Source organism: Colletotrichum tamarilloi, assembly GCF_030869305.1.
Source record: "Colletotrichum tamarilloi strain Tom-12 chromosome Unknown Scaffold_5.1, whole genome shotgun sequence".
Lineage (NCBI taxonomy): Eukaryota > Fungi > Ascomycota > Sordariomycetes > Glomerellales > Glomerellaceae > Colletotrichum > Colletotrichum tamarilloi.
In genome coordinates this window covers 1,183,130-1,196,598 of record NW_026849388.1, presented here as the reverse complement: position 1 = coordinate 1,196,598, position 13,469 = coordinate 1,183,130, and the positions used below count along the sequence as shown (strand labels likewise).

Genomic DNA, 13,469 nt, shown 5'->3' with positions numbered 1-13,469 from the left:
GTGCCTGCCTTTACACCAAAGGTGGGCACTCCGTGCTGCTGCTGCTGCTGCTGCTCGACCGTACACTTCCCTTTCCAGCTTCGCGTCGGGTGCTTGGTCCCCCTTTCGCTTCATCTTAGCTCGCCCGCCAGTGGCACACCCTCGTTTTCTCGCCATCTGCCTCTTGTTTCTCCCACACACCCTCTCCTTGCGCCCTCACTTCTCCCCCCTCCCCGTCCTCCTATTCAAACACCCCCCCTTGGACACCACTCTCCCCTTTTACCTCAGCTGGAACTGCCTCTTCTTGCCTCGTCTCCGATTTCTTTCCCTTCCTCCCTCTCTCCTTTCTTGTTTCTTCTCTCCCCACCTGTCACCGAGCAGTCAGTCAGTCAGTCAACCAAGTAGTCTGTGCTAGAGCCTCAACTTTCGCTCAACCAGACCAGACAATTCAAGTTGCTCCTTGAGGCTCCTTCGAATGGCGCCTTTTTGAGCAACTCCTTCGACCGACGACTCCTTGACGAGAGCTTGCTCTCTGGATAGCTTCCTTGCCGTGTTTTGATTCATCCAATCAAGCCAGGCCCTTTTCCTTCGACACGCTGGTCAGCTCGTGTGTGGCCCGGATCATCAACCACCTCGTCACCTTCTCCTTCGCTCTCACGTCCACCTATATAACTTCAAGATAACTTTTCTTTCTTAACGACGACTAATAACCGACGAAATGGCGCCTTCGCTGAACGCACACTCGTCCTTCACCCGGCCCCGGACCGGCGACCGCGATGGTCGACCTACCACCCGTGATCAGGGAGACAACAACCTCATTATCCCGAGCCGTACTTCCTCCCTTCACTCGCGCATCACCCAGCCGATTCCCTCGACCCTGAATGCGAAGCCCCAGCAGCGCACCCCAAAGACGCTTACTCACGCCTACATGGTATGCGGTGTTGGCAGAGAACCTTCGCAATGGGTCAAGGCCCCAGCCCCTGCACAGGGCAAGATTGGCCACATGAAGGGCGCTGTTGGTCAATTCTGGCTGCCCGAGATTCTTGGAAGCAGCCCGAGGTTGGAGCAAGACAACGAGATCGCCAGGTCGTTGCACGCTGCCATGCGGGTTAGTGGCTGTTTGCCATAAGTTTTGTCTAGAGTTTGAGTGGCTGACATTTTACAGGCTTGCTTTCCCCACGACGTTGAGATCTGCACTGGCCGCAGCCAGCCTCACTGCGTCCACCATGCCTTCGTGCTGCAGCAAGACTCGTCCCACACTTTGTATGGAATCTGTCTTCGCGTATGGTCGCGAGCCGACGAGAAGAGGGCCGAGACAATTCGGGATCTGCGTAAAAGAACTGAACCAGACTATTACGACAACCCCGATGAGACTTACTGGATTCCCTACTGCTTGTCATTCCTGTCTCGGTACCCGCTGTACAACCTTCTTGGAGACTACTTGCGAGGCATGTGGATCCACTGGAACAAGGCTACTAACTTGTTCCACGCCGAGGAGGTCTCGCGCATTCTCAGCTTTCCAGCTCCGAGACTCAACGACTTGGTTCGCATTGACATGAAAGATTATGCTCTTTGCTACCAATTCCCCTCGTCGCCTACTGGCTTCCAGAACTTCGCCATGTGGCCACTGTTCTGCTGCTTGTCCATCCCCAACATTGTGGGTGTCGTTGAGGCCGCCATTTCACCAACTCGTCGCATCATCTTTGTCAGTCACTACCCGGCCATGCTCACCATGGCTGCAGAGACTGTCAGATACTGCGTTCGCGTCTACGAATGGAGTGGCCTCTACGTCCCAGTTGTGCATGCTCGCCATGCCAAGGATTTAGTTCAGGAGCCCGGTCCATATATCCTCGGTGTCACGGCCGAGTGCCGCTCCTTGTTCACCGCGCCAACGGATGCTCTGGTTGTTGACCTCGACCGCAACTTCGTTCTCACTTCCAGCCCCCCGACCGCACTCAACCCCAGCCAGCGTAACAAGTTCGTCACCCGCCTGACACAGTCTCTCAACGGAGATGTGACTCCCTCCGGCGTTCCCCCTCATCTCCGCTCCGCTTACGGTGGCGGCAAGCTCGTCCCCGCCGGCCAGATCATTGTTATGCGTGGAGAAGTCGAGTCCATCCAAGATCCCGAATGGTGGAACCAGGATACTGTTATGGCCGTCATGGATCATGTCTGCGAGAAGATGGGCCGCAACACGGGCATCAAGGCTGTCTTTGGTGGCTCCGTCAAGAAGCCCTTGATGACCAAGGTCTCGATGAGACATCTCAACGAGATTGTCCGCGAGAGAAACCAGTACTCCCGTGATGCTCTCGAGGCTTGGCAGGACTTCATCAACCTGAAGGGCCGCATGGATACCGAGCTCAACAAGGTCACAAAACGCAACAACTATCTCAACGAGGAGCTGGAGAGCTGGAAGCAGCAGTTCCTCAAGTTCCAGGCATTTGCTGAACAGCTCACCAAGGAGACCCAGGATCTCAAGGCCAAGATCGAAACTCACAAGAGGGAGAACAGACGCCTTGCAGGTCTCATTGATCAGCAGAAGGATGACAACGGTCGTCTCAATGTCCGTCTCGGTGCTACTGAGAAGCAGCGTGATGACGCTCTCGAAGCATTGGTCCTCCAACAGGAGATCGCCGAGGAACTCGAGCGCGAGCGTAAGCGGAACAAGAAGGAGCTTGCTGCTCTTCAGCACACCAACGTCACCATCCTCAGACAGCGTGACGAGGCTCGCCGTGTTGTGCTGCATCTGCGCAGCTTGATTGGCGGCCAGAGCCATCACATGGAGCATCTGGTTCAATCTTTGACCAAGCCCGATGATTTGGCGCACGAAATCGAGGAAGGCTTCGAGCCAGAGATGGGTGAGGATGGCATCACTCCCAGAGAAGCCGACGTCAACCAGGCCCGTCTCCTCTCTGCCGCCGCTGAGGCGAACAAGAGGCTCTCCACTTCGAGCTTCAAGGATGTGGCCGATCGCCACCTCAAGGACAAGACTGATGCCATCGCGCACATTATTAGAAACATTGCCGAGCAATGCCAGGCTGCCGTTGAGGGCCTGCAGTTAGCCCAAGACGCCGACTTTGATGAGCGCTCTGCTAGCGCGGCCCGCCTTCGCGCCCAGCGCCGTCGCAGCAACCTCTCCGCCACCCACAGCGATGACGGTCACGAGACTCAGTCAAACGCAACATCTGACATGGGCGAAGATAGCCTCCTTCACCCTGCTTCTGGTCGGATATCCAGCATCCCCCCCACCCCGGACCTGGTCCCCAACCGGAGTAGCACAGCGATGTCCTTCGCTTCCAGCGCTGCAACTCCCGAGCGCTCAAGTCAGCAGTATATGATCCATCAGGACATCCCTACCAAGATTGTTGAGGATGATGAGGACTTCGAGGAGGATCGCAGCGAGTCCGAGACGATGCCTCAGCAGACCGTCGGTAAGCACACCGACAGCCTGATCCACCGTCCGTCTGGAGCACGCATCAGCGCTCTTGGCGGTACCCGCTGAAGAACTGTCTTTGGCGGTTTTGATTTACTCCATTCGGAGTAACAAGCGGCTAAAGAGAATTTACTTTCTCTCTCTTTGCCGATGGGGAGGACGATTTACCGACATTGTGCATACACTTTTTTACCTGATACCTTTTTGCACCTGTGTGGTCGTGGACAAAATTTCGTTGTGTCCGGCGTTTGCAATTTTCATATTCCTGTCTTTCTCAAGAGACGAATGTCTTGGCTTTTTTTTTCTGCCTGTGAAAGCTGAACAGGGCTCGCTGGTGTCCGGATTGGATGTTATCACGATTTTTATATCATTTGTATCCCAAGGGAGGAGCCTTCTGCTTAGTTCAATTCATGTCCCTCCTTATTATCTAGTACCCACAATCCGAATCCAGCGAGAGTTGAAGGAAAATACCGTTTCAAGTATGAATGCGCGTTATGTCAATGAGTATACTAAGTGGACTGAATTACCTCGCGATCTGACAGGTATACCTTGTCCTGTGACCCAATGTCTATCATGTTTTAATTCCCAAGCCAAAGGGCGTGGGTGTCTTTTCGGGCTGAAGGGTACGACAGCGGCGAAATATGTGAGTTTTGATATCATCGCAGTTTCAGAGGAGGCTGTTTAGCTCCCTCACCCTGCTGAAGCCCTCGTCTGAGTGATACTTGAAGACCTATGTTGGCTTGCACGTACTTAGGAGTGTCCGTCTTGCTCACATCGACCCAGACGGTATCCTGTTGCGCTACGCTGGTACTGCGATTACTACCAACGAACTCACAATGATGTGATAATAGAGAAGATATTGAAAAGACTGACGACGACTGATATGTCGCTTTGAAGTGCTCAGGATACTAATTTGATGTTGTATCCACACTAATGATCTAAGTCAGAGACATTGAGGCCGTAACAGTGTGTTTGCCTAGAAGGCGTTGAAAGATAACGGATCTTTGAAAGGCCCCTACCATTCAGCACATCAATGCGTCACATGAAGTGACGGATCAATCGGAACGTGATGACTCGAGGAAACGTGATGGCGTTCGCAAGTTCACCCAGCTGGCGGTAGCAGATTCATGCCGACTACCAAGCACCTGTACAAGCCAACTCTAATGGTCACTCCGAACAGAATAGCAAGAAAATGGCAGAGATACTGGCTATGGTCTTAGACTTCTTCTGGTCCTGCCAATCAAGATTGGGCTTCGTCAGGCAACTTCACAGTTGCATAAGTCGCGCCAACTGCTTTGGAGACATGGCAGCACTTCCATTGGATGTAGGCTGTTTCTCGCAAATACAACCAGCTGGGATAAGAAGTGGTTACTCTATAGCAGGGAGGTGAAATACCTCAACGATAGCCGGTCAGCCCGCGCTTTCTCTACTTTCGCTTCATCGTGGCGCTCGTCCACATCATGGACAGCAAAAAGGCCGCCTGGCAGGAGGTGTGGTAGACACACATCCATCAGGTCCCATGCTCAGCCTCATCAGCCCACATGGGAAGAAGCCTGATCATCGCCATATAGACGTACCCCGGCGCAGGCTCATCTGACTTTTGTGGACTCTTGACTAGACGGGCATGGCTATGAAGTCTTGCGGGCGATACAAAGTACCCCCGAGGAAATGAGAGAGTGTTGCCCTAATTTTCCTTCCACAATATCATGCTCAAGTCAACACCCCTTTCATCTATCGTGTAAAGACCTTCCTCTCTCATCAGGTGAGTGACGCCCATATTCGCTTGGGGCAGTAGCTATTTTCTTTCGAGAACGAACCCGTCCGACTGAAGTACTGGAGTTGCCTACGGAGAGTGGGCTCGATTCCGACAACAATCCCACAGTATCATAGAGCGGGCTAGGACAGAGAAGACAGCCGTTTCTTCCGTCAATAGTACAGTCATCTCTAACATCAAAGTCCCACGATTTTCGAGTACTGGCGAACCCTGGCTCTATTGAAATGTCTTGATGCGACGTTGGGTATCGGTGCAACGGTGCCGGAAGATGTATTTCGCCGGCAATGTGACGTCTAGGTGGATACAGATCCTCTAACACCGCTAAGCTAGCGATAAGCTAGCGATAACAGAAAAAGTTCCTGGACCGAGTCTGTGTACTGGGTTTGGACGTCCTCTTCAGCATTACAAGCCCGTCACGACCTTCCAGATAGCAATTGAGCTATGACTTCACACTCTCTAGTGTATTAGTTCAATTCTTGATTTCGGCTGTATCTATTGTCCATTTCCAAAACCGCAAATACGCACACGAAAGCGGCTATGGCCGACCCCCTCCTCACAAGCCTTTGCGCAATCTGCCATATCGAGCCCCCCAAATACAAGTGCCCGCGATGCACCCTCCAAACCTGCTCCCTGACCTGCACGAAGCGCCACAAGTCCTGGTCCCAGTGTAACGGCATTCGCGACGCGACGGCCTACGTCCCGCCCTCGAAGCTAAAGACCGCCGCGGGCGTCGACCACGACTTCAACTTTCTTTCAGGCATCGAGCGCGCCGTCCAGCGTTCCGAAAAGGAGATTATCGAGGAGCGGCACCTCCTGAAACCCGAGGACCTACGGCCGGTCGAGGTGCGCAGCGTGCAGTGGAAGACGGGCCGCGATGGGCGCAAGAAGAGAGTCATGGTCACCGAGGTCCTGCGGGGGGACAGCGGCACAGGAGGCGCGCGGTATGAGGCGCTCTCCAGCATACCCTTCAAGAAGAGGTTGGCTACTTTTGGGATCCTGCTGAAGCGTGCGCCGGTGGGAATGGTTAGACAGAAGGAGAACGGGACCAACTTCAGCAAAGCCTCTGGCAGAATCAATTGGCAGATTGAATGGCTTCTCACTTCGTCCACAGACACAAAGACACCATCACAACAGCAGGAGAGCGTGGGGAAGACCGATACAACAACGATAAAGAGGGTACTAGCAAAGGCACTTGACGACGTGCCACTTTACAAGGCCTTCGTCACGGGGCAGAAATCGTTCAACGACGAGCAGACCAGAAAGGAACAGCAACGACAGCAACCACCAGACGACGACGACGACGAGACTCAGGAAGCCAATACTCACATCGGCGGCCCCGGCCGAAACAAGAAGCGCCGCAAGAACCAACACAAACCAGGCCAGTCCATCGCCACGGCCCAAGACACGGAGACGGGAGCCTGGCACCCCGGCCGATTCTTCATGCAGTCCACTCCGCGCAGTACCTGGGCTTCTCACACCGGCGTCCAGCCATTCACGGGCACAACGGAGGAGGAAGAGGCGCAAAAGACGAGGTACAGGTTCTACGTCGCGGGTACGACCTCCGCGGCGACGGCAGCCACGGGCAAGACGGTCGTCCACCCCGTGGAGGCAACGACGCCCCTCGGCGAGGCCCTGCGCGACATGACGGTGCCGGAGTTCCCTACAATCTACGTAGTTGAAGCTGGAGCGGCCCTACCGGCGACCTTACTCCCGGAACCGAAGCCGATGCGCCTCATTCCCAAACGGAAGCACGAGAGCAACGGTAGAAGGGCAGACGGCGGCGGCAAGGCCAAGAGGCTTCGCAAGAACCTGGAAGATGGCGAGCTGCCGAGTGACGGGGACGACAGTGGTGGTGACCTTGCCGCCGCCGACGTTGATAGGTTCGCGGCCGCCGTCGACCAGATCATTGCCGAGCAAAGTCTGGGCGAGGAAGAAGACGACAGCACAACGAGCAGCTCCGGCTCATCGGATTCGGAGAGCGATGAAGGCGTCAGCGCCAGCCTCGCTGCCAAGTTGGCACTGTTGAAGAAGAGAGCGGCGTGAGATGGACCATTGTACAATATCACCTTATACGTAGAAGACCATGATACCCTCGAGGCCCTGCATACAGCCTTTGTACATCAATGACGTGCAACAAACAATGTATTTGCGGCACTATCAAATACTGTTCACATGGTATAAGCGTCAAGATTTGGGAAGACATAACAGACGCCAGCTTTTTTTTTGGGGGGGGGGGGGGGTCTTTGATTTCCCAGAGATATCACAGAGTATGGATCGCGACACCGTAAACATCAAGTCACTGTAGCCAGGCGTAACCAACATCACGAAGGCGCCTTGCATCATCACTTGCTAGGTTCAACAGAATGGCGGAAAAATGTGTTGCTACTTTTGGACAGACGTTGCCCTCAACTACCTCACCACCACCATTTTACGGCCAAATGCCTACGATGTGCCTATGATGGCCACCAAAACCACATTGGATATCAGTCCGTCAAGTCATTACGTCCCTTGTGTAAAGCCATTTGTATCATCAAACCATTGTTAATTGCCGTCCGAAAATCGACAGCCCAGAACTCGTTGTGCCTGATTGACCCTCAAGAAAAATTCCGAATCGTCCGTATTCCACACCTCATCTTCCCTGTCCATTTCACTAATATGTGCCCGTCACAACCGTGTCGTGTCAAGTCGAAATTGGTAGAAGGCGAGGAGGAATCCGGATGTCGAAACCAAGATTATGGGTCCAGACGGGTATTTACCGCAACTTAGAAAAGCAAGTACATCGTCATCTGAGCGAAAGGCGCTTAGATGAACATGGCGGCAAAGCCAGCGGCAGCCAGGAAGCCGGCAACCGGGACAGCAGTCTGCTTGGCCTAGAGAAAGATGTTAGTATTGCGTGTAGAGTAAGGTAGACAGGCAATTAGGAACTTACAAGGCCGCTGGAGCTGGAGCTGGCAGCGGTGCCAGTGGCAGAACCGGAAGCAGAGCCAGAGCCGCCAGTAGTGGTGGTGGCACCAGTAGCCTCGCTAGCCTGGCTGGAGAGAGCGCTGGAAGCCTCGCCTCCAGTGAGGGAGGAAAGGACAGTGGTCGAGCCGATGGTGGAGGTGATAACGCTGCCATCAGAGGTGATGGTGCTAACAATAGGCTCGGTAGTGACAGCAGTCTGGGGAAGGGAGGTGGCACCAGGGACACCGCCAACACCGAAAAGGGTGGTCTCGCCAGTGGAGGTGATGGTGGACTCGCCGCTGGTAATGACAGTGGTGAAGGTGGAGGTGGAAACCGGGCTAGGGGTCGCAGACTCGCCGCCACCAGAGGCAGCACCGGTGAGGGTGGTAACACCAAGGAGGGTGGTGAGAGTGCTGCCACCAGAGGTGATCTCAGAGAAGATCGAGGAAACGACCGGAACAGCGGTGGCAGTGACGGTGCCAGTAGGCTGAGTGACAGTGGCACCAGGGATAACGGTGACAACGACACCGGCCTCTGATACGGTTGTTAGTGGTTTCAAGTCAAGCTTGAGATTGCTGGGAAGAGCAGAACTTACGGCGGCAGAGCTCAATGCCAGAGGCGACAGCGGCCTCAGCATCAGAAGACTGAGCGCAGCTCTGGAAAGAGCAGTCGCGAATGCCATAGGCGAAGTTAGGGTTGCGGCAGAGGCAGGCGTTGTCGCCAGCGGTGCAGCCCAGGTCAGAGGCGAGACCCTGCATGGCGGAGATACAGCCAGTCTGTTGATCGAGTTAGAATCACATGATTCAAGACGGTGAAGAATGAGCATCTGAGAATGGAAGTCCGTGTGACTGGATTTTCCATGTTCACAGTTGAGGGAGGAAATTTACTTACGCCACAGGCGCCCTGAGCCATGGCACCAGAAAGAAGGCCAGCACCGAGGATGATGGAAGACTTCATTGTGAATGATTGTTGATGGGTTCTGTAAGACTGGAGAAGAGTTAATCGTTTGCGAGAACAAAGTCGGCAATGAAGGACCTGGAGGTGGAAATCAGCAGAGCTCGGATTTTCGCAATCGAACCAGAATAGAAATAAGATATAAGCGTGAGGAGAAGGAATCCGCAAAAGCAGTCAATGAACAAAATTACCTGGTGACAAAGAGCGTGCGTGGGCCTGGAAAGAAAGCCTAAAAGATTGTTTGCGATGGTGAAGAACGGAAAAGGTGGTGTGGTGAAAAGGGAAGAGAGACAACTTTGTGGGTGGGTGGAAGGGGAAAAAGAAGGCCACGAGATGGTGAGTGGCAGGTGGTGAAGGAAATGAGTGTTACGCAAATTTGGGAAGCTGCGCCTGGGGGAAGATGTGGTGTAACTGGGGAAAGAACGAGGCAGGTCCAAGGTTGCACAAGACGAATCAACAAACTGACAGTGAAATGTTGGTGTTCCGTTTTTCGTGTGCTTGAAAACTGAACAGGCAAAGGTGGAAATCCGAAGCAAGCAGCTTGCGGCAGCGCAAAAAGAAAATGATGAAGGCTCGTGATATCAGAGATATCGAGGATATATCAACTTACCTACGATTGATATTGATGCCAAAGCTGTCGAGGCTGTTGGAAGCGTGCTTGAGAGTATTTCGCAGTGGTGGAGCGAAAGTGTGTGATGATGTGAGGTGACGATGGAAGAGTGTTGGTGGAGAGAAGTTGGTGGTTACTCGAGGTGAGGTGAGGTGAGGTGAGGTGTCTCGGTGGATAGGGGAGATATTATTCGAGAGTGCCGAATCGAGGTAGGTAGGTAAACAATTGGAATGTCACGTGGAGCGCTGAGTATTAGAGTAGAGTACCTTAATTGAAGGACAGAGGGCAGGAACGCGGAAGGTAAAGGGAGTGCCTTCCCGTTTATAAGTCAATCGGGAGAAGAAGGTGCGGGATGGCAGTTGGGCACGACGTGCGAACTCAGGGCCGTGCCTTCCTACCTACGTATGGATACTTGGCTACGTCGCTACCTACCCTGTAGACCTGAATTCATGGGCAGGCCTTATTTCATAGCCACCACCTATTCGATTTTCGAACCATTGGACAAGGTACCTTAACTTGGCCTGGCCGACGGGAACCTGGCCTTAGCATGCAGAGCATCTGCGGTGAACTGCGAGGTGGGCTTTCCCGTCGATCAACGTTGGATTGTTTGATACCCAGATTTTTGGAGAACCATGTCATTTCGGCTGCCCCAACTTTAGTCGGCTTTGCCTCTCACGCTTGTCCTGACGTTGACATGCCGCTAGCCAGCAAATGAGAAGCCACCCGAAGCTAAGATGGTCAAGTCGATGTGGGTATCTGATGTGGAATTCATCTATCTTCCAGGCTAGTACTGCAGCAAAAGTGGCGCCAGGTTGGTGTTTACAGCTCAAGCTCGGCCCCAAGCGGTGGAAGCTCTCTCGTTGCTCCACGCCCGTTGCCGGCAACTCCAGCACCAAAAGTCAACACAAGAAAAAATCCTGCTTGGATCCTAAGCCACAAACCCAAAGCTGCATCCTCTTGGACTTACCGAGACCCGAATGTTGTCGGCCCGGTGGCTGGAATCTCAGCTAAGACCGACCACGCTTGCATGCTCATGTTGTGAGGCAAGCTGAATTCTCTTTGTGAACAGCGAGTCGCGCGCAAACAGCCAGAAGAGTGAAATTAGCTCCCGGCAAAGTGCCCCTCGAGTAAATTGTAATATCCCAAGAAACCAATCTTGGGGGCCAGCGCGGGCTAGATCTCGCAACGAGATGAGAGATGCGACCTACTTTCGGGGTTGAAATGCGATGTTAACCAGGATATGCTTGATGTAACCCTCCTGCCGCCGCCTGCAAGCGTCTACGAATACAGAGTACTCCGTACCTCACCTCCCCTCAGTCGGGAGATTTAACCCCCGTCCCAAGCTCTCAGGTTCCAGTAAGTAAAGAAACGACCTAGTGCCATGTGGTATCGTTCGGCCTGAGCTCTGACGCACTTTTGACTCCATCCCTTCCGCTGCAACGCTGTCAAACACTGCCAAACTAAGGCAAGAAGGCTGGGGGACGTGCGAATCTGCAGGCTAAGGCAACGGATGCGATGTCAAGTAAAAAAAAAAAACACCTTCCTGGTGGAACCGTGCCCAGCAACCAGAACCTCTATCTACTTCACCACAGTATGTATGGGTCCATGGATGATGGGAGGCTCTACCGCTACCTCTTTCCTTATCGGAAGCCTGGGTTCACAATTCAAGCGAACTGCGAGACATGGGAAGGGGGGCTGTTTGCTGATTCCGAACCCTGCCTCCCAAGATACCCATGCCAACCTGCTTTTTGCAGCACTAACAAGGCAGGAGGCAAGGTCTGTTTCTCAATGCGACAATCAAGCTTCTGGGGCCAGAAATGAGGGACAGGAAACAGGGACTTGGGGTGGAAAGCTCGAAACAAATTCCGGGGCTCCCAAAAGCGAGGAAGCTGGGAGGTAGCCGGAGAAGCTCGCATTTACCTCATTGTAAGGTACAGTACGAATACATGTGCGACGCGCAAGCCAACGTAGTCTGTATCTGCCACGTGAAGCTGACTTCGGTCATCTTGCATCATGATGGCCTTGATTTGGGAGGAGTACACCGTCCGACGCTTGGCCTCTCGTCATGCTAGAAAGAGGCAGCCGGAAGTCGGCAGCATGATAGCTTCTACATTGACCGTTAGTGACGAAGGTTGACAACAGAAGAAAAATCATCGTGGGCAGACAGATCCCGCCGGGCCATTGGTGACTGAGGGGGGAGTTGCAGTCAGTTACGGCTGGAAACAAGGAAAAAAAAGTGCTAGCTGGCAAGGTCTGGGCAGGACGTGGTTGCGTGGCTATCGCAGTACCAAGAGGGATGAGGTCAATCGAATGCACATCGACGCGTCCGATTCGCCAATGACCCCGGGAGCCCTCTGTTGTGGCGCCGTGGCGCTCCACTCTGTGTACTCGGATATTTGATTGGGCAGGTTCGGCAAAAAGGGAAAGGACGGGGAGGGAAGGAGACAGGGGTTGAGCTTCCTACCTTATGCCTGGGGGGTTCGGGCATTCAGAGTCAATTCCCACATACCAACGACTTCTCCCACACTTTCTTTCTCCATCATTCATCTGTTCATGCTTTTTCGCCGGATGCCACGAGACACTCAATTGCTTCCCTTTTGTGCCAAAACTCATCGTGAGCTAAATTATGGCCCATAAACTATGTTACTGTTCTCCTCTGACAAGGATTGACTCGTCTGACGTCGGAGCGCATATCGAACTCCCAAAGCATAGCTCTTCTGCCAACGAAAACGACCAACATGTCTATTGTCATGGTGACCGCCAGCTTCCACACTTTGCACCACACTACCTCTCGATAGAGCATCGGCGGCGTGGTGGGACCTGGAGATCAGTACCCTTCTGCGCAGTAGCCTCAAGACCAGCTCTGCATCGCTCTACATCGCCCTTTGAGCGTCGGCACACCCGTCAGGTCCCCGTCCCACCAACACCGCCATTCGCTTCCCCAACGTTACGCTCCCGCCCTGGCCCACGCCAGGGGCTGGTCGTTGCCAAGGCCCTTGGTCGAATCTTGTCGGCACTGGACCCATCCCTCAGCTTGCCAAGGGTTGGTCCCGCATCCAGAGGCAGCCCCCCTTACTCGATGAGCTTTTTCCAACTTTCCACGCTAGGCCACCCACAGTGGTTGACCTTGAGGAGAGAAACAAGCAAATCTCTGCTATTAGCCAACCGCTGCGGGGAGGGGAGGTCGCGTCAAGAGACAGGACGGGGGTAGCAATCTCGTGGTAGACGTTCCGAGACATTAGAGATGAAGCACCTAGATTTCACGCTGGTCTGCGCGCATCGCAATCAGATTAGGTCGACCAACGATGGGGTGAGAGCTTGAGATCGGTCAACCGGAAAGTCGGCCCTCAAGGTTGAACACGTCCTTGTCGCGCTATTGCTGGACCGGCCGCTTTCTGGAGCCACGATGAGAAAAGCTTCTGACGTATTACCCTTCGATGGCCGATCCACAAAACACCTTATCGCCGCGACTCACCTGACGACGGCCCGAACAGTCGAACTACACCAGCCACCCACTTGACGGACTTTCAAAGAGGCGTCACGGCCTCACCCGGGGATCTTGACCGAGTGTCCTTCTCGATCTATCAGAAAAAATTCAGTGCCTTTTGCAGATTCTGCGTGTCGGTGCTAGCAGTCGCAACTGGATTCCATCAAAGCCCCTGTCATCCGGACTTTGCTCTCTTGGAAGCGAATGTGCAACGCGGATTAAGAGAACGTGACATCCCTGCCGACTCGTGAACCACTGACAATCCATGCGGTGATCGGTGCGTTCCCCC

The 13,469-nt window shown here is 53.8% G+C and overlaps 3 protein-coding genes across 3 annotated transcripts; 2 read left to right on the top strand and 1 right to left on the bottom strand.

Moving 5' to 3' along the window:
- Nucleotides 1-697: 697 nt before the first annotated feature.
- Nucleotides 698-3,481, top strand: CTAM01_02510 (DENN domain-containing protein; the record flags this gene model as incomplete). The annotated part of the gene is made up of 2 exons (XM_060518548.1): nt 698-1,087; nt 1,145-3,481. 2 exons carry the CDS (start codon nt 698-700, stop codon nt 3,479-3,481), a joined length of 2,727 nt encoding a protein of 908 aa, XP_060387181.1.
- Nucleotides 3,482-5,723: 2,242 nt separating this feature from the next.
- Nucleotides 5,724-7,229, top strand: CTAM01_02509 (HIT zinc finger; the record flags this gene model as incomplete). Its single annotated transcript, XM_060518547.1, has 1 exon — nt 5,724-7,229. One exon carries the CDS (start codon nt 5,724-5,726, stop codon nt 7,227-7,229), a length of 1,506 nt encoding a protein of 501 aa, XP_060387180.1.
- Nucleotides 7,230-7,987: 758 nt separating this feature from the next.
- Nucleotides 7,988-9,086, bottom strand: CTAM01_02508 (CFEM domain-containing protein; the record flags this gene model as incomplete). Its single annotated transcript, XM_060518546.1, has 4 exons — nt 7,988-8,056; nt 8,116-8,663; nt 8,725-8,905; nt 9,021-9,086. The coding sequence occupies 4 exons, from the start codon at nt 9,084-9,086 to the stop codon at nt 7,988-7,990; spliced, it is 864 nt and encodes a 287-aa protein (XP_060387179.1).
- Between the last annotated feature and the right edge of the window lie 4,383 nt (nt 9,087-13,469).